The 21,478-nt window shown below is 50.7% G+C and overlaps 1 protein-coding gene across 2 annotated transcripts in view; it reads right to left on the minus strand.

The window, feature by feature from the left end:
* The window catches only part of ADGRD1 (adhesion G protein-coupled receptor D1), a 143,925-nt gene that overhangs the window by 45,198 nt on the left and 77,249 nt on the right, over positions 1-21,478 (minus strand). For both annotated transcript variants that reach the window (XM_060027854.1, XM_060027853.1), the window contains 2 exons: positions 6,277-6,350; positions 2,078-2,201 (listed from right to left, as the gene is read on the minus strand). In XM_060027854.1, coding sequence (XP_059883837.1) covers positions 2,078-2,201; positions 6,277-6,350 — 198 coding nt within the window. The remainder of the gene's footprint in view (positions 1-2,077; positions 2,202-6,276; positions 6,351-21,478) is intronic.

Consider the following 21,478-nt stretch of genomic DNA (forward strand, 5'->3'; position numbering starts at 1 on the left):
GTTCTTCCTACACTTACTGCTCTTTGAACTTACTGATTCACCCCCTCATTTGTTTATGCTCTGTCTTTCCCACTCGAATATAAACTACTCCAAAGCAGAAACGCATGGTTTTTCTTGTTTACAAATGAACCTCTGGGCCTGGCGATACACCCGATAGGTATCTGTCGAATGATGGTGGATAAGGAACCAACCCTTAGGTAAATACTGCTTGCAGTCTGGGTGTTGCTGTAAGAACCACACCTTCCCTAACAAAACCGATGCAATCACGGGCTCATCAAATACTTCCTGACGCCCAGTGTGTGCAGTGCCTGGGCTACAACACTCAGGAGAACAGAGTCCGTTCATAAACAGACAGACCCTGAGAGTGGATGTACCCTGAGAGGGCGGGGCCGCGTGACGGGTGGCGGGTTTGCCAGAGCAGGTCATACAGCAACTGGAGACTCAGCCGGCCCGGGGCATCTTATTGCCCGTCAGCCGCCACCTCCCTTCCCTCAGGCACACGGGAGTGGGGAGGTCAGAGCATCCTCCTGACAAGTGGCCGGTGTGCCGAGCGGCTGGAGGACTCAGCTCCACTGACACAGGAGGAGAAAGGCCCTGCCCAGCTGCAGCCCCACTGCCTCAGGTGAGAGCTCTGGCCCAGCATCACCACAGATCTTCAAGAGCAGCCAGAGATTCACAGTCGTGAAAAACCTTCAATATCCAAAACCAGTGTGGGATGAAGCCAAGCTTGTCTCAGGCGCCCGAGCCGCCCTGCGTCTTAGGAGATCCTAGGAGAAGCCCCGTCGACTCCCTGCTCTCCCACCCCCGCCAGGAAATTCAGTTTTCTCCGTGGGCCTCAGAAGCCAAGGAAGTCCTCACGCTCAGGTGTCAGGGGCTGAGCATGGCTCAGAGGATCCTACCACGGGGCGTCTGCATTTTTGTAAGTTATTTATTTATTTTGGCTGCATTGGGTGTTCGTTGCTGCACGCGGGCTTCCTCTAGTTGCAGCGAGCGGGGGCTACTCTTCGTTGAGGTGCGTGGGTTTCTCATTGCGGTGGCTTCTCTTATTGCGGAGCACGGGCTCTAGGTGCTCAGCCTTCAGGAGTTGCGGCACACGGGCTCAGTAGTTGTGGCTCGAGGGCTCAGTAGTTGTGGCTCGCGGGCTCTAGAGCGCAGGCCTCAGTAGTTGTGGTGCATGGGCTTAGCTGTTCCGCGGCACGTGGGATCTTCCCGGACCAGGGCTCGAACCCGTGTCCCCTGCATTGGCAGGTGGGTTCTTAACCACTGCGCCACCAGGGAAGCCCCACATCTGCATTTTTAAAGATCACTCTGTCTTCTCTTACAAGCTAGGCCTCCCTTGAACCACAGAAGTTAATCTCTAGCTCTTAGTGCTGACCAAGCCTAGTAGGCAATAAAGATGAAATATTCTGAAGCAGAGAAACCCAACCAGGAGGGGCCTCTTCCATCCTTAACCTGAGGATAGACGTCCTGGCCCCGTTTGGAGAGAAGGACGCAGGGGGTGGTCAGAAATCCCGTCCCCCACCTCAGGGCTCACTCCCGCTGGGGCTGGAAGTCAGGTCCCTCAGAAACAGGTCCAGGGCCCCATCTGCAGCCCAGGGTCTCCTGTCTCACAGCAGAAGTGCTCCGAGGACACGGTGTGGCCACCCTGGACATAGATGCAGCTGTATGCCACCACTGGTAACACTTTCTCTGGACATCCAGGCACACTGCTTATAGCCGAGGACCTCACTCTGCTGGACATGCCCATGGCACAGGGAGGGTCTCACAGCCCAGTGACCAAGACAGAAAACGCGGCCATGACCACCTCCTGGGCGGCACGTGCGTCCTCGAGAGGGACCCAGGGTCTGCTCAGGTGCTGGCTGAGGAAACCTGGAGCACAGGAGCTTCTGCAAAGAAGCGGAGCCTCGTGGGGGTCCCCAACCACCGGGCCTCCCTACCTGTGCAGGCTCCCGTCTGCCCTGCTGCGGCTGAAGCCCCCGGCGCTGACAACGAAGACCTGCCACCCGGCCCCCACTGCAGGCTGACGGAGAGGGGGCACCTCTTCGCAGTCCAAGAGCCCTCCCCACCTGGCGCTTACCTCCAGCGGTACCACCTGCATCAGGATGGCGAAGTTGGTGAGGTGTGTGCAGCGGCAGACAGAGTAGCTGAGGTTCCCCTCGGCGAGAGCGCAGCCCTGGTTCGACCAGACGCCTTCTCCGGAGCTGAGGACACAGGAGGAACCGTCAGCGGGAAGCAAAGCCCACCCTTGGCCCGTGGGCTGAGACAGCGTCCTCACCACCAGGCTGAGGAGGCTAGGGTGTTTCTGGCGTTGATCAGGGCCCACGAAACAGCACCTCTTTCCTCCCGGGAGGGGAAAGCGGCATAACCACTCTGGCCCAATCACTTTGCAGAACACCTGGTCCAGCAGCCAATAAACATGGAGTGTCTCCTGGCCACCTGTATGTCTTCTTTGGAGAAATGTCTCTGTAGATTTTCTGACCATTTTTTGATTGTTGTTGTTGTTGTTATCGAGTTGTATGGGCCCTTTGTATGTTTTGGAAATTAAGCCCTCATCAGTTGCATCATTTGCAAATGTTCTCTCCCATTCCGTAGGTTGTCTTTTCATTTTGTTGATGGTTTCCTTTGCTGGCATATACCCAGACAAAACTATAATTCAGAAAGATCCACGCATCCCAATGTTCAGAGCAGCACTGTTCACAGTAGCCAAGACATGGAAGTAACCTAAGTGTCCAGCGACAGAGGAATGGATAAGGGAGATGTGGCACGTATATACAATGGAATATTACTCAGCCACAAAAATGAATGAAATAATGCCATTTGCAGCAACATGGATGCAACTAGAGATTATCATACTAAGCGAAGTTAAGTCAGAAAGACAGAGACCAATACCATATATCACTTATATGTGGAATCTAAAATACAACACAAATGAACATATCTATGAAACAGAAACAGACTCACAGACCTAGAGGACAGACTTGTGGTTGCCAAGGGGGAGGGGAGTTGGGGGAAGGATGGATTGGGAGTTTGGGATTAGTAGATGCAAGCTATTATATATAGAATGGATAAACAACAAGGCCCTACTGTAGAGCACAGGGAACTATATTCAGTATCTTGTGACAAAACATAATGGAAAAGAATATATATATCTATAACTGAATCACTTTGCTGTACAGAAGAAATTAACACAACATTGTAAATCAACTGTACTTCAATAAAATCTAGAAAGCGTGAAGTGTGCGGGTCCTGCAACCCAGCAAACCCACTTCTAGAGAATTCCGAGCTCTGTGCACAGGGATGTGTCTGGGGTATTTACTGAATGATGCGTGACACTAGAGAACATTTTAAAGTTCCCTAATGTCCACCTCGGGGACCTGGATAAAATTTGGTAGGGTGTATACATCAGTCAAAAGCAGCATGTATGATTTACTGAATGATGCGTGACACTAGAGAACATTTTAAAGTTCCCTGATGTCCACCTCGGGGACCTGGATAAAATTTGGTAGGGTGTATACATCAGTCAAAAGCAGCATGTATGATTTACTGAATGATGCGTGACACTAGAGAACATTTTAAAGTTCCCTGATGTCCACCTCGGGGACCTGGATAAAATGTGGTCGGGTGTATACATCAGTCAAAAGCAGCATGCATCCATACGGATAAAACACAGAAACTTCATGTACAACGTTGAATGCAACAGTAATGATGCAAGGGCGTGACACGCAAGAAGATCGTATATTTTCTATGAACATAACCATAAATTATAGATAAGTTATTGAGAAAATCCCCACAGAGAGGGCAAGAGACCAGGATAAGATGTAAAAGTCTTTTACATATTTACTTTTTTATAATTTTTTAAAGGATAATGTTTTGACGTATTACTTGCTTTATTTCTTAAAGTATAAACCTAGACAAAAATGACATGAAGCAAAAATGCACAAATGTTAACTGTGGTTCACTCTTGCGGTGAGAATATGAGCGACTACAATTTTCTTCCCTGTATCTCTCTATAGTTTCAAATTCCCAAAAAGGATGCTTAAACGGTTCTTCCCAGAAACTGCAACTTTGAGTGATCAGCAAAGACAAATCTTTGCTTCGGCCAAAGGCAAGGGCCCCTGGGGAAAGCTTTTATAAAGCTGGAGAAATTTAAAGGCTCTAGTTTCTCTTTGCTGTACATTCCATTTTCACGGCAATGTCAGCCGCGGACGAGAAAGGTGGCCGTCCCAGAGGGGGGATGGATAAACACAGTCCTGCCGCGCTCCTGCGGAGTTCTGTGAACAAAGCACACACTAGCGGCATCTTTATTTTCATCCCTGAGGCAGAGGGTGTCCCTGTGAGGATGCTGTGCGGTTGTAGCTCTCGGTGAGCTTGGGCAGCGTGGAAGCCGAGGGAGAGGTGGGAAGGGTCGTCTGGAGGAGGCTAAGGGGTGGCGCTGAGCCTGAGGGCCGAGGCTCGGGGACAGCGGCTTCAGAGGCAGCGTTTGTGATGAGTGAGGTGGGGAGCATTTAGCAGAGACCAGAGAGCACAGCCAGCACCACTCGAACCTACCAGTTTTCAGGAGCAACCCCCCAGTAACATCAGGATCAAAGGCCCTTAAAGATGGGCACGTCCTGCCCCGCCCTGCCACCTGTTAGGGCTAACCTGTCCCCGGCCCTCGAGAACAAGCGACACCGGCTGCTGGGCTGTATGTGACCTTTGTCCATGGAATGTATGAAGGCCACACTTGAATTAGAGGGTGACCTGAGAAGTAGCGGGCACGAATTCAGGGAGCGTGGTCCTAGGGTGGAACGTGTCCCCTCTGCTGGCGCCAAGAGTGACTGCGAATTAAAAACCGTGAAAGTCACATTTTCCCAAATGGAGCCACGAAGCCGTGACGATGTCTTCATTAACCAGGGGAGCTGAGCCCCGCGTGGCATCCCCTCTGTGTGCGTGTGAAGACCCACATCCCAGGGAACCCGTGGAAACAAGAAGCCTGGTTCCCGACTTGTGAGTAAATAGATCTGCCATGGCAGCCAGGTCAGGAGATAGCAAATAACAGGAAAATACGTGTCTTACCCTGTGATCTAGGAAGTTGGCATCTGAGCAGAAAACTGTTCTTTCACGAGCATAAATGGAATGTGTGTATATAAATATGAAAAAAATACTACGTATCAGTGAAAAGAGATGTGGGCAGAACACAAAATAAGGATGGTGGAATGATGCAAGAAACATGGAACTAAACAACACCATACATTTCCCAAGAACATAAATATAAAACATGCATAAATTATCAAAAAATACACACAAAAATCTCCCCACTGTGGCTACTACAGGCAAGAGGAGAGATCAGGATAAGATCTAAAGGTCCAATGGGACATATGCTCTTCTTATAATGTTTTCTTTTTTAAAAGAATAATGTTTTGATATATTGCTTCTATCATTTGTTAGAGTGTAAGTCTAGGGAAAAAAAGCGACCCAGAATTCTAAGCTCAGTGAGAATATCTTTCAAAAATAAAAGTCCGCTGAACTTCCTGCCAGCAGACTCACACTACAAGAAAAGTTACAGGAATATACCAGACGGAAACTGTGACCTACGCAAAGAAATGAAATAGCTGGAGATGGAAAAAATGAAGGGAAATATGCAGTTATTATTTTCTTGATCTGAATTGCTTTAGAGGATAACTAACTTTCTAAAGCAAAAATCCTAGCAATGTATTGTGTGTTTCTGGCATCTGTAAAGGTAAAATGTACAACAAGAATAGTGCAAAGGATGGGCAAGAAGAATTGTGAAAAGATTGTTGTAATGTCTCAGAATACATGTGTGGTGGTATAAAATATTATTGGAAGGTAGACACGGATGAATTAAAGATATATACTCTAAGCCCCAGGGCAACCACTACAAAAAATTAAAAGGAAGTATACACCAGAGGTCAATAGGAGAGATAAAATGGTACCAAAAATACACACAAATACACACTAGGGGGGTGGGATAGGGAGGGTGGGCGGGAGATGCAATGGGGAGGAGATATGGGGATATGTGTATATGTATAGCTGGTTCACTTTGTTATACAGCAGAAACTAACACACCATTGCAAAGCAATTATACTCCAGTAAAGATGTTAAAAAAAAATACACACAAAAATCCAACTGGAGTAAGAAAAAGAGAGTATAAGAAGCAACAAAATAAAAGTAGATCATAACCTGGACAGGCGTGTGACCGAGCATGGACACCCTGGGCCCCCTCCCGCCCCTCCTCTGCTCCCTTCTCGCCCCGGGACCCTCCCACGCAGATAGTACCTGAAGTCCAGGAAGGCGCAATACAGGAAGATCCGGTTGCTCTCATTGGTAGTCTCGATGTACTGCCTTTGAGTCTGAAATGACAGAGGATGGACACGCCTCATGATCCAGCTGGAGAAGCCGAGCTACCAAAACTGCTGTGACAGCCGCACCCTCACAGCCCACAAGACCCCACGGGGCTGGCAATACACAAAGCCCTTGACCTCCCGTCGCAACCCTTGTGGTCAGAGAGGGCGGGTCACCCAGCCCCATCTCTCTCCCGGCTCTCCTTCGCCAGGGCTGCCGCCTCAGGGCCTTTGCACTTGCTGTGTCCTCCCTCTACAAAGCTCTCCCCCAAGACAACGCCGTGGCTCCCACCCTCCCGGCCTTCTCCTCAGGAGACCCTGCCGGCTCACTCAAAACAATACCAACCTGCCCATTCCTCTTACCGCGTTTCTTCATAGCACTGATCTCCATGCAGCACATTATGTATTTACTTATTTATTTGTGGGCTGTCTTCCTCTCTAGAGCATGCACACAGTGAGCTATCTCGTTTACTGCTGTACCCTGGTGCCTACCCTAGTGTCTGGCACGCAGCAGGCGCTTACTAAGTATTTATTGAACCAATGGACAAAAGAACGAATAAGTGAACAGTTCCATCAATGACCCTGTTCCTAGGATTCTCGCTCGTCCCTGGGCTTTTCCGGGATGCCAGCTCAGGGCACCTGGCAGCAGCTGCTCTGCCTCGACGAGATGCAAAGACTCGTCCAGGAATCTTGCCAGGGAGCTTGGGAAGCCAGCGGCACCACAGGAGACTGGGCTCAATGGTATCTAATCGACTCCCAATCAATAGTTCAAGAACCTCTTATCTGATGTCCCCGGACACGCAACCACCGGGCTGGGCTGCAGGAGAACGCGTGGGTCAGAAACCGACAGGGGCATCCTCTCGCTGAGCACCCACTGGTTCAGGAGACAGGGGCCTGGTACTCAGGGAGCTGAGCTTACCTGAGCCTCAAACCCTATAAGGAAGCTCAGGGAGCAACACAACCAAAGGCTCAAGGAAGTCCACGGGAGAAACCCTAAGAAGGTTCAGCCTCCCTTTTCCTCACCCTGTTTTTAGGCTGTGTCCGAGCCGCCTGACCTCATCAACATGCCACCTGGGCCACCCCGGCTGGCACCCCATCCCACGTTCAATGCTGAGGACGGTTTTCAAAGAGTGGTCCTCACAGCAGCCTCAGCATCACCCCAGGCCACCCCTGGGCCCCAGCACAGAATCAGAAACTCTGGGGGTGAGGACGGCCTCTGGATTTTCACAAGCCCTTCAGGTGAGGCACCTGAACCTGAGAACCACTAGAAGCTGGACAGAGGCTGCCTATTCTGCCCCCTCCTCGTGTCTCAGCCTGCTGTGACCCTCACGCTCAGTCCCAGACAGCCCTGTGGCTGCAGCCATTCAGAGCCACAGAAGGTCATTAGCAGGGGAACTGCAGTGTGCGATGTGCAAACCCCACAGAATCGAAAATACACGTAAGAACCTGCTGGTGACCCCTGCCCAGTCTCAGCGAGGCTTCCTTGGCCCCGGGCAGGACCAGACCCTCCAGGACACTGCTATGTGCCGTTTTTCCCCCTTTTTTTTCCCTCTACCCCTATATTGACCCTCCCCACTTCCCTCTCCGCACTGGTAACCGCTAGTTTGTTCTCTGTATCTGTGACTCTGTTTCTTCTTTGTTGTATTCACTAGTTTGTTGTATTTTTTAGATTCCATATATAAGTGACATCAGACAGTATGTGTCTTTCTCTGTCTGACTTATTTCACTTAGCACAATGCCCTCCAAGTCCATCCATGTTATTGCAAATGGCAAATTTTCATTCTTTTTATGGCTGAGTAGTATTCCATTGTATATATGGAACACATCTTCCTTATCCATTCATCTTTTGATGGACTCTTAGGTACTTCCATACCTTGACGATCGTAAATAGTGCTGCTATGAACATTGGGGTGTATGTATCTTTTCAAATTAGTGTTTTTATTTTTGGTTTTTTTTCAGCTATAGACCCAGGAGTGGGATTGCTGGGTCATATGGTAGTTCTATTTTTAGTTTTTTAAGGAATCTCCATACTGTTCTCCACAGTGGCTGTATCAGTTTCCATTCCCGCCAACAGTGTAGGAGGGTTCACTTTTCTCCACGCGCTCATTTGTTATCTGTGTTCCTTTTGACGATAGCCATTCTGACGGGTGTGAGGTGATATCTCACTGTGGTTCTGATTTGCATTTTCCTGAATTCGTGATGTTGAGCATCTTTTCACGTGCCTGCTGCCATCTGCATCTGCTCTTTGGAAAAATGTCTATTCAGTTTTTCTGCCCATTTTTAAATCAGGTTGTTTGTTTGTTTGACGTTGAGTTATACGAGCTGCTTCTGTAATATATGTTGGATATTAACCCTTTATCGGTTGTATCATTTGCAGATATCTTTTCCCATTCAGTAGGTTGTCTTTTCGTTTTGTCACGGCTTCCTTTGCTGTGCAAAAGCTTTTCAGTTTAACTAGGTCCCATTTGTTTAAACTACGTGTGACGCTTGTGCAAAGTAATGAAATGTGACGGCAGCGGCACTAGAAGGGGGCAGCAGCCAGGCGCCCGCGTCATCAGAGGCCCGGAAGCTCCCCCAGGAAGAAGGGTCACCCCTCCTCTCATCGCCAGCCCTGCTCTGAGTGCAGGGAAGCACTTCCACGTGGGAGCGGCACAGAGGCCGAAGTCCTGACCCTCTGACTCTGGATCTAAATCACTCTTCAAGGGGAGTTTAAAAATCAGGCACGACCCACGAGCCAAGTGCCTGTGTGGTCGGCAGGTGGAGGGCAGACCGGGGTCTGGGGCCAGGATCACACCCAAGACGGGAAACTCCTGCCTCTGTCTGGGTTCCTCCCGGCTCCGCGCCTGTGATGGAAAAAGCAGATCCCCTCCTTCTGTGTTTGAAGTTTGCAGCTGAAGTGGAACAAAGGCTCTCAGCACATCTCCAGGGAAGGAGACCTAGACGGTTCCCAGGAACACCACTGGACGGTGTGAACACACCGGCCACGGTGCTGCCAGAGAAAGGAGGGCGAGGCTTCCAGGTCACGGCCCACCTTCCCAGAGGTGTGGGAGGCGCCGTCCGCCCATCAGCCTCCCGAGTGCCTGGGCGACATCCCAGCCAGTCACCCCGGGGCCCAGGAGGTGGGGTGCCCCATCAGGGTGGGGTGGGCGAGTAGCATCCCCCTTGAACCCCTCCTGGGTCCTGAGGCCGAGGACCCTGTGGAGCCCTGTGGTCCACAGGGAAGCCCTGACTCTTCACCAGACGTGTCCACCTAAGCACATCCCATGGGGAAGGGCTACACGGGCCCTGCGGAATCTCTCCTACGGGATCTGAGACTTCTGCCAACAGCCATAAGGTCTTCCCATCTGGGGAGAAGCAAATGGGACTAATCGAGGATGCACTGTCTGCTGCCAGTACGGCAAGGGGTCTGCTTCTGAGAGACACACATCAGGAGAGGAGAAAATCTACCCGACAACAGCCTGTGAATGTTCCTTGTTCAGAAATGTGCTTGCTTTTTAGGCCAGTATAATCGTCCCTCGGTAGCCATGGGGGATTCGTTCCAGGAGCCCCGAGGATACCAAAGTCCACAGGTGCTCAAGTGCTGTATAAAAGGTGGTGTCGTTTTTGCATATAACCTACACATCCTCCTGTATACTCTGTCATCTCTAGATTACGTATAACACCTAACACAATGCAAACGCTATGTGAACAGTTGTCAGTGCATGGTAAGTTGATATTTTGCTTTTTGGAAATTTCTGGAATTTCTTTCTGAATATTTTCCATCCGAGGTTAGTTGAATCTGTGGATATGGAACCCTCAGATACGGAGGGCTGACTGTATATAGTTTAACTTATACATTGGCCGGAAAGGTACTTGCCTATCTCTGTCCCAAGCAAAACACAGATGTGTCCACAGCCCTTAATTTTGACCCTTAGTAAAGCAATGGAAGGGCCCAAGTGCCCCCCTCATAGCTGTGGGCAGCTGCGCACGGCTGTCGGCACCCTCCCCTCCAGCCAGGCTCACCTCACAAGCCTGGGGCCAGGACTCCGCATGGTTGAAACGTCCCACCTTTAGGGGAGGCAAGAATCACAGAGGTAATGTCGAGTGGGGCTGACGGGGGACAGCGTGCATCCAGCCTCAGCCTCCTCTGGCATCTTGGGGCGCTTCTCTCTCCCACAGAATCACAGGCAGTCCCTCCTGAAGATGCTAAGACAGACTCCAGCATCTTAGCCTCTGGCAGGACGGGGGCAGGGCAGGGCCCCATGAAGGAGACATCTGAGATTCACCTCTGGAAAGGGAGACCCGGGCAGCCTGCTGGGCTGAGCTGGCCCAAGTGCTGAGGGTGAAAGGTCAGACAGGGTGAGATGCTGAGACCTTTGACCTCACAGAGAAGGGGCTCCCGGGGGCTTTGCGGCTCCATGCCCTCACCACCCCAGCACCATCTGCACGGGATACAGCGGCACGGCCACCGGGTCCGGGTCAGAGACGCCCACCGAGGACCCGTCCAGAGCCGGGGAACGCGGGGTCCACACGTGCGGGGAACTCGGGTTTCCCCGCCTTCCCTGTCCCTGCGGGGTGCTGGGCGCAGGGGTGGGTCCGGTGCCAGAAGGGAATTCAATTCTAACTGTGATCGCCCGTGGTTCCCCAGGCCCTTTCTCCTCTGTTAAACCTCACGGCTCCAGTTTGAGAGGAACGGGGCCTGCAGACTCCTGACTTTTATGCTCACGGTTTATATTCGGTGTGTAAACCTGCCCGGCGGGTGAGGGAAACACGCAGAGAGGAAATTGCTCCGATGCTTCCAGCAAAAAGCAAAGAAAAAACACCTGTGAACTTACATGGGGATCTGGAATTAGAACAGCCGGCCGCAGAACTGAACAGAAAGTGTTTTCAAATCGTCCCCGTGGCGGAGTCTCAGAGCAGAGAGGTGGGTCCCAGGGAAGGCGGAGCGGGGAGCAGAAAACAGAAGCAGAAAGAGGCAGGAATGCGTGAGGACGAGGGCGGCCGTGAGCGCCTGTCAGCCCGCAGGTCGGGGCTCTTTCCATAAGCTCCTTCCCCATTTCACAGGAATGGGCTGCACAGATTCTTGTTTTTTAAAAAACGAAAATCTTGGGCTTCCCTGGTGGCGCAGTGGTTGAGAGTCCACCTGCCGATGCAGGGGACACGGGTTCGTGCCCCGGTCCGGGAAGATCCCACATGCTGCAGAGCGGCTGGGCCCGTGAGCCGTGGCCGCTGAGCCTGCGCGTCCGGAGCCTGTGCTCCGCAACGGGAGAGGCCACAACAGTGAGAGGCCTGCGTACCGCAAAGGAAAAAACCCGGAAAGTCTCGTGTTGAGCCACACACGTGGGGACTGTTTGATGCCAGACATCTTATCTATTTACAGCTCTCTCGTGAGTCTGGGGTCGCCACACAGATTTGCTTCCAGTTTTGTTTAAACAGGACCAGGGCACCCGTCCTGGCCTCAGATTCCTAACGTTTAATCCCACTTCAGCCCTTGCCCCCTGATTCCCCGCTCAAGATAACCACAGAAAGTCCTCCAGGGAACAGCGGCTCACAGACCCCAGTGCCAGGCCAGCTGTACCTAAGAGGGGCACCTTGACCCTGGAGGGTTTAACTCCCAAAGGAGACCCTCAATGCCCTCTCCTTCCTAATCCAAGAGGGGAGGGTGGAGGACACCTTGGGATTTGTCTGAATTAGGACAAATTCATTAAACTAGCAAAAATGTCTTTTCTAGGGAAAACATAAGATCCTCATTTTCCTGGAATCATCTCCTCCCATGAGAAAACATGCTCGATAAAAATATAAGTGCCATTACTTTTGTTATAGTGACTCATAAAATACATTCTGTACGTGCCCGCAAGTCTAAGATAACAACATTGTCCTAATACGGGGTGAATTTTCAGAAAGAAAATGAGTTACAAAGACACATCCTGACCGCCAGCAAATAGATCAGTGGAACAGAGTAGAGACCCAGAGACAGCCCACACAAGTCCAGTCAACTGACGTTTGACAAAGAATCAAAAATAATTTAATGAAGGAAGGATGGTTCTTTCACCAAATAATGCCAGAGCCACTGGACATCCATAGGACCATCAATCAATAAGCCAACCTAAATCTCACACCTTACAAAAAATTCACTGAAAATAGATCCTACAGTGAATGTTAAACATAAGACTGTAAAACTTTTAGATGGTAACATAGAAAAAAAATCTTCAGGACCTACAGTCCATTGAAGAGTACTCAGCTATGACGCCAGTGTAGGAAATACATTCCATAAAATTGAAAAATAAATAAATTGGGCTTCATAAAAACTAAAAACCTCACACTCTGTGAAAGACCCTATTAAGAGGATAAAAAGATGAGCCACAGATTAGGAGAAAACATTTACAAACCACGTATCTGACAGAGGAGTCATATCCAGAACATACAAAGGATTCTCAAAACTCAACTGTAAAAATAAAACAAAGAATCCCGTTAGAAAAAGGGGAAAGGACGTGAAGAGACATTTCCCTGAAGAGGATACACAGACGGCAAAGAAGCAGAAGACAAGATCTTCAACATCACTAACCCTCAGGGAAATTCAAATTCAGACCACAACGAGAACAACTAAAATAAAAGACGACTGAACCAAACACGGGCAAAGATGCAGAGAAACTAAATCGCTCGTACATCGCTGGTGGGAACATGAAACGGTACAGCCCCTCTGCAAAAGCGTTTGGAAGTTTTAAGAAATATTGAAAATACTTATCCCATGACCCTGCAATTGCACTCCTGGGCATTTACCCCAGAGAAAGAGAAACTATTTCCACACAAAAACCTGTACACAATTCTTCATAACAGCTTTACTCGTAATTGTCAAAAATTGGAAACAACCAAAACACCCCTCAGTGGGTGACTGGCTAAACACACCGCAATTTATCCAGACCCTGGATGACTACCCAGCAAAAACGGTTTGAACTAGCGACACACGTGACAGCTTGTACGGATCTCACGGGCATTAGGTTGAATGAAAAAAGCCAATTTCAAAAGGCAAGGTCTGTATGATCCTATCATATACCCTTTTCAACATGACAAAATCATAAGGATGGGAAACATCGTTGGTTGCCAGGAGTTACGGATGCAAGTGCAACCAAAGATGTTTTGGGTGGTAAGGAGGTTCTGTATCTTGATTTCAGTGATGTTCTTGTGAATCTATCATTATTCCAAAATAAAAATTTTTTAGAGAGTTAAACCAGCATCAGATGAACGATCATCAAACCAAGCTTTCTAGCTGGAGGAAACACAACTTGGGCAGGAGATAAAATGTCCCCAACCATTAAGCCAGGGATTTTAATATCTAAGTTTCATTGTGATTAGCTGAATTCTGCACAGGAACGTGGAATTAGGCGGTAAGCCAGTTCAGGGGACCACAGGTCTCCTCGTCAGGGACAATACAACCAAAACTCATAATTATCCTCTCCTCCTCCCTGGCGCCTCGGATCTCAACTATTTGTCACCACACGTGAGTCCCAGGCAAACCCAGCACATCGAGGTGCACGGCAGACCCGGGTGTAGGCCCCCTCACTTCCTCCCAGGACCTCCTTCTGCCGCCTGGGGCCCTGGTTGCTGTATTAACATCCCTTTGGGATCCTGAGGTGTGTGTGTTGTTCCCACTTAAAGCACAAGTATCTCTTGTGTGGTCTGGGCCAGAAGCAAGGGAAACGATCGCTCCACACAGGGTCCATCCACAGCCTTCCGGCCCCCATCAGAGTCCGTCCCCACGCACAGCAAAGCGGTCAGTTTTTTTTTTAACATCTTTACTGGAGTATAATTGCTTTACAATGGCGTGTTAGTTTCTGCTTTATAACAAAGTGAATCAGTTATACATATACATATGTTCCCACATCTCTTCCCTCTTGCATCTCTCTCCCTCCCACCCTCCCTATCCCACCCCTCTAGGTGGTCACAGAGCACCGAGCTGATCTCCCTGTGCTATGCGGCTGCTTCCCACTAGCTATCTATTTTATGCTTGGTAGTGTATATATGTCCATGCCACTCTCTCACTTTGTCACAGCTTACCCTTCCCCCTCCCCATGTCATCAAGTCCATTCTCTGCGTCTTTATTGCTGTCCTGCCACTAGGTTCTTCAGAACCTATGCAGATCGCCAACAAATACATGAAAGAATGCTCAACATCGTTAATCATTAGAGAAATGCAAATCAAAACTACAGTGAGGTATCACCTCACACCAGTCAGAATGGCCATCATCAAAAAAGCTAAAAACAATAAATGCTGGAGAGGGTGTGGAGAAAAGGGAACCTGCTTGCACTGTTGGTGGGAATGTAAATTGATACAGCCACTATGGAGAACAGTATGGAGGTTCCTTAAAATACTACAAAAAGAGCTATCATACGACCCAGCAATCCCACTCCTGGGCATATACCCTGAGAAAACCACAATTCAAAAAGAGTCATGTACCCCAATGTTCACTGCAGCTCTATTTACAATAGCCAGGACATGGCGGCAACCTAAGTGTCCATCAACAGATGAATGTATAAAGAAGATGTGGCCCATATATACAATGGAATATTACTCAGCCATAAAAAGAAACGAAATTGAGTTATTTGTAGTGAGGTGGATGGACCTAGAGTCTGTCATACAGAGCGAAGTAAGTCAGAAAGAGAAAAGCAAATGCCGTATGCTAACACATATATAGAATCTAAAAAAAAAAAAAAAGCGGTCAGCTTTTACCTTCAGGTCTCCTTCTGGAATATTTCTCTTCCCAGATGCCTCTTACTCGTGGAATATTTGTGTTATAAATTTTTACCCTGGACACCTGGTTTGAATTTTTCAAAGACGTTTCACAGACTTTAATGTTATCTGAACTGTGATATAAGAAAGGGGAAAAAAAAGAAGCTAGACTTAAAATATGGCTTCAATATTGATCGGTTTGATCGTCCCCAAATGAACTCACTGCCTTTCCTTCCCGCCCTGAAGATGTTCTCCACGAAGGGAAAAGGAAGGGCAGTGATCCCTAAATCAATCGTCCACACTGGCTCTTACTTCCAATGTCACCTACAGCCCGAAAATTCTGGGAGTATAAACTCAGCTATAACTTTGAATGTATCTCTGAAAAGAGTCTGCGATCAAAACAGGTAAATGCTGGACTTCCCTGGTGGCTCAGTGCTTAAGAATCCGCCTGCCAATGCAGGCGACACGGGTTCGAGCCCTGGTCCGGGAAGATCCCACATGCCGCGGAGCAACTAAGCCCGTGCGCCACAACTACTGAGCCTGCGCTCTAGAGCCCGTGAGCCACAACTACTGAAGCCCGTGTGCCTAGGGCCCGTGCTCCACAACAAGAGAAGCCACCGCAATGAGAAGCCCATGCACCGCAATGAAGAGTAGCCCCTGCTCGCCGCAATTAGAGAAAGCCCGCGCACAGCAACGAAGACCCAAAGCAGCTAAAAATTAATAAATTAATTAATTAAATTTAAAAAAAAAACCTTCCCCATGTATATCAGTATCCTCAGGTGGGAGGGAAAAAATAGTATTTTCATAACACAAACTATAAAGCAGAACTCTCGAAATAAATTTTTAGGATTTGCAGATAATCAGGAAATTTCAATTAGAGGTATACCCCTGGGAGTCACATCAGAAGGCCCCAGGGAGTCGAATACTTTTATTTCTCTGCAAATAATGAGATGGGTTTAAAGGTTATAAAATTCTGATCTGTTTTACAGCCTGGTTCTGTGGCCGCTAATAATAATAAATCCTGTTTGTGGTCTTGAACCCTCTTACAAGCCACATTAAAAATGATGTTATTTTCCGTGAATGATGAGCAATTTTTCTTAGAAAAGAAAGTAGGAATTTAGAAGCCCACGACTTGCATTCTAGAACAGTCTAATGAAAGATGTGCTCAGTGAACCCTCCCCAGAGTGTTCTGTGATACGTGTTCCCGTGATTCATCTTTGCTTCCCGTTTTCCTGCTTGTTACTCTATTTTATTAGCTCATATACAAGATGGTTTAACCCAAATTTCCCCAGGCCTTAAACTCACACATGCAAAAAAAAAAAAAAAAAAAAATCCTTTTCTTAAGGCAATAGAGAATATATAAAGCTTTTCCCTTGAAATTCTCTTCTCACATATTAAAAGACTACTCAGATATAAAATGAACACCTATTAACTATATTATCTAACTCATTAATGACTGAAGCAACCGCTAAGATGTTAGGATCTCTTCAAAGGAAAATGCAAAGAATCAGACATCTAGGAGGCCACCGGGAATGCTGAAGTGAACCTGCTTAACAGATACAAAACTGGCAAAACTGGTTGATATCCACAGGGAAATAATCATTCCACTGACTCCCCATCTCTGCCAGACAACATCTGCATTTCAGTGGACAGAATTACAGATCTCAGTGTGAACAGTTCATAGAAGATGATTTTGTAAGCCAGGTCCCAAAGGCCCTGAGATATGAACGTGGCCAATTACTTGTGAAATGAACACCTGTCATCCTCAGGGTACAAAAACCATGTGAGATTTTTTTCCAAACCACTAGGTTTGCTTCTATGGAAAAGCTTCTACTTAAAGGTATATATCTTCCTGAACTGGCAGAGCAGACCAGCAGAATTTAGCAGCACTGAACACAGAAGTGCTTCCAAGAAAAAAAACAAAACACTCATCATCCGTCATGGTGTACATATGGCCAAAAGGAGGATGCAAATGTGAGAGCACAGGACAAGGACAGAGAAGGAGCTGACACACGGCCGCGAGCACGGTGACCGCTCGGTGACATCCTTGGTTCCGCCGTGACAGTGCCGGTCCCATGAAGGTCGTCAGGAAAGAAAATACAAGCAAGACTGGAAATGACGCTTTGGAAAACGAGCACATGATGGGGGGTGGGGTCTCAGTGCCCGGATCCGAGAGAGAACAGCCCCAGGCTCTGTGCACGTGAGGGGACCCTGTGGCCGGCTGAGTCCCCCAGATGCGTTCTATGCTGTAGACAGGGGCCGAGGGGCCTGGGCACCGGGTCTCGGATGCACTGCGCTGACGGCATTCTGGCAGGATCAGCAGACCGCTGGCCGGTCTGGCTGCTGACGTCCTTCCCCTGGGTCCTTGCCCCTTCAGAGCTCCTATGATCCCTGAAGAGCTCATGAAACCATCTTCCTTGACTTAAGTGCGTAAAGCCGCCAAGGAAGGCGGTGCCCTCAGCCTGCACCATTTTGGCCGCTCGGAGCCTCTTCCCGCGAACCTCAGTTTCACCTGATTTCACTCCGGGGGGTCTGTCCGCTCTCCCTCTCTCTCAGCAGCTCCGCATGAGCTGGGTCTAAGCTAATCGGTGCATTTTCGCTCCCTGACCATTCACTGAAAGAGAAGCCCGTCGGGCCCTGGAGGAGGGAGGGGGTGAACACTCTCCATCACCCCCAGGAAAGCCCTGGAAGCTCCTGTGGGTCCTCGATGGCCATGAACAGGGGCGGTCACTCCGCCCGCAGGGAGAGCAGGGCTCCTGCCCCAACGGAAGGTGCGCTGAGTCCAGGCGCAGACGAGACGGCTCAGAGACGTGAATGAGGGTGACCACGGCTGTCGGTGGAGTGGCTGGAGGCCGGGCAGGAGCCCCCAGGACGGCTCAGGGCCCTGGCCCTGCGGGGGCTGAGCTCTGTGCAGTCTCAGGCCCTCCTGCGGCCGCAGCCCCAGCCCGTCCTCCTCCAGCCCCTGAGCCAGCGGCTGTGATGGAGGCTTAGAGCTGCCAGAGATGGAGGGTGAGCGCCTGGGGCGGGGGCCACCACTGCAGTGCAGCACTTACAGGCGAAGCTTTTCCAGGGTGTGGTGTGGGCAGCGGCCTCCCTTGGCTCTGCTCTTGGGAACCCCTCCTCTCCTGATACCTGCCGGAGTCGTCTGGAGGTTCTCAGATCAGAGCTCACTGGGAAGGGCTAAGAAAGTTGTGATTTCTGTAGCATGTGGAGGAGAAGACCTCAACATAAACCATTTAATTTAAAAAGGTGGGGTGAGACATGAGCTTGGAAACATTCTTTAAAACAAGCCTGAACCCCACCTTGGGTGAGTGTCATTTCATTGTCCCAGACACCCTGGAAAAGAGAACCCCCTCTCTCCCTTTAAGTAGCTCCCTATTGGTGGAGAAATGTTAAGAAAGATTTAGGAAATCAGATGTCCACTGCTGTCCCAGAGATCTTATGCTCCAGGCAAGTATGTGTTCTTACTAAGATTTCCCAATCCGGTTAAAGAGAGGAATCTTGATGGAAAGTTACCATTTAAATACAAACACCCAAGTTCTGTTTCAAATCAAATGGAAAAGACAATGAAATGAATATGCCAGTGGCCTTTGTTGACATCCATCGAAAGAGACAAGGAATTCTTGTTTCTTGAGGCGTATCAGCAGAATCCTAACCCTTACACGGTACGGCATGACCAAGAGGACCGTATCCTCATCCCGCCAGATAAACACAGGCGGTGAACGTCGGAAGTGGGGCAACCACGGGAGAGGTTCATGGCCTCTGGAAATCTGGACTAGAGAAAAACACAAGTCAACTTGTAGTTGGAGCAACTCCAGAACAGCTGGCCCACCTGACTCACAGCACTTCCTGCCATGGATGTGGCCAGCGTGTCCTGAGAACTGCATTGATGATGATGATGGTGATGGTGGTGGTGGTGATGGTGATGGTGATGGTGATGGTGATGGTGATGGTGATGATGATGATGGTGATGGTGATGGTGATGGTGATGATGATGGTGATGATGGTGATGATGAAGGTGATGCTGGTGATGCTGGTGATGATGGTGATGGTGATGATGGTGATGATGGTGATGGTGATGATGGTGATGATGATGGTGATGATGGTGATGATGGTGATGATGATGGTGGTGATGGTGGTGATGATGGTGATGATGGTGATGATGGTGATGGTGGTGATGGTGATGATGGTGATGGTGATGATGGTGATGATGGTGATGCTGGTGATGATGGTGATGGTGAAGGTGATGATGGTGATGATGGTGATGGGGATGATGGTGAGGCCGTCTGCAGACAGCATCACAGGCCCCACTGGTCACGGAAGGAAGCTGAGAACAGAGACCTCCAGGAACTAGCCCAAGGTCACAGCTGGGTCTTGAACCCAGGGAGTTAGCTCCAGAGCCTGCACTCTGCCTGTGGGGAAAGCAGTGGCCTGGCTTAGCCCCAGGGAGGACCCAGAGGCTGACAAGGCAGCCGGCCTCCCTGCTGCACTCTGAGCGCCGGGACTGTCAGCAGGATGAAGCACAGGAGAGGGGGCTTATGGAGGAGAAGGCCCAGGTCCCCTCACGGCCTCCAGGAGGAGAGGAGGCAGGTCCTGTTGCCCAGAGCCAGCAGGACGGGCCCCTGAATGCGGGTCTGTCCCGTGCCAGGCAGGAGGGCCACGCTGACATCTGAGAGTGATCGCGTCCTGCCCGCAAATGAGGACAAGAGTCTCTGATGTGAACTATAAAAAGTTCCTGGATCAGCAACCTGCTATCATCGTGGAATGAATCACTGATCCGAGCATCAGCTGGGACACGCCTGGAATGCCCTCCACCCTGCCAGTCCAAGGAGCCCAGATCACCAGAAACTCCCTCCAGGGCTACACGCCAAGCACTCTCCCATCCCATCTCACTGCTTCCCAGGGGTAGGGGGTTCAAACCCAGGAAGGTCGGGCGAGCCCTGGGCGCATCTGGGCTGCACCAGATCGGCAGCGGGACCTCCGAGCCCAGAAGATGGGTGGCCGCGCCTTCCGGCCAGCTGCAGGACGGCTGAAGGGAAACGCCCTCCCCAGGGAGGTAGAGACTCAGAGATGATGGGGCGCCCCACCCAGGGCTGTCCACAGCCCCATTCAGTTTCAGAAAGGCCGCTGGCCCTGGACTGACCCTGCGTCTGCTGCCTCCCCGTCAGCAAACAGGATGCACAGCCCCGAGCACCCAGGTGGGGAGCCGTGACAGACGGACATCTGTTCTCCATCGTGCAGAGAAAAGAGCCTCTGACTGACCCTACAGAGACCACGCTTCCCACCCATGAAGCTGGAGTTGCCACGTGACTAAATTCTGATCGGTGGACGCACTGTGTGGAGGTACCAGGAGCCTCCCGCAGAGGAGGTGGCGGAGGTCCAGCCCCAAGATGCGTGACATGGCGGGGGACAAGCAGGGCACCATCTTGGGCTTGGAGGACAGGGTCCAGATCCTGACGGGCTGGTCCCCAGGGCCCCGCACTGCAAGGCTCGGGACTATTCACCCCCAGAGAAACAGCCCGCCGTTCAAGCTGCTGTCATGGGGGCTGGGGGGGGAGGACTGATGATGACGCCGTTTTACGGGAAGCCGAACCTCCTGCCACTGACGCGTCGCCTTCTATGATGCGCCGAGGTGGGGCACTTACGGCCTCACCAGCACATGGAGGTAACGCCCCTCCTGCTACACCAACTTCTCTCCGGAAAGGCTGCAGCTCAGACAAGAATTCCTGCCCCCAACTTGGCAGAAGGAAGCATCTGGTGATGACATGAAGGCGGTGCTGGCCACTTCCACATCCCATAGACCACGTGCCCTCCGCCTCTGCCACTCCTCTGCTCAGGGCCACAGGCCAGACCGCCCGGTGACCGGAGCTTCCATCCCGGCGGCCAGGCCAGGGGTGCAGAGGGTCCCTGGAGCACCCCATCACCCGACATCCAGGGTGCGGGACCTGGGCAGTGGGGGAGTCATGGGAACCGCCAGCGCCTCCTGGCCATGGGTCTCCACCTTTCGCCCCCCAGGGAGCACGTGAGAACAGAAGCTGGCAGCACCCAGGGCTGCAGGGCCATCAAACCAGCCAATCCCGTCCTCACCCCCCACGGAGCCAAGGGCCACCCACCCTCTTGGACCATAAGCCTGTCCCCTCCAAGGCCCCCGGGTGTTTACTTTGCTCCCGGGTGCAGCCCCGTGGGTCGCCTGCTGTGCTGCCGCCTCCCCGGTAGCGAGCGCACGTGACTGACACCCACGTGGGTCTCACCCAGGAGTGTCGCCTGTAACCCTAGTGCTATTCACACACCGGACTGCAGAGGCAACATGCCGGCCCCAAGGTGACTGTGCAGTTACACGCCCGCAGCTGTGCCATTTCCACATGGATCGTGGAGCAGCACACGCCCCGCAGTGGGCTCATTCCACCATCCCTCCTCCATGGGGTCCAAGC

Source organism: Delphinus delphis, chromosome 13 (assembly GCF_949987515.2).
Source record: "Delphinus delphis chromosome 13, mDelDel1.2, whole genome shotgun sequence".
Taxonomy (NCBI): Eukaryota; Metazoa; Chordata; class Mammalia; order Artiodactyla; family Delphinidae; genus Delphinus; species Delphinus delphis.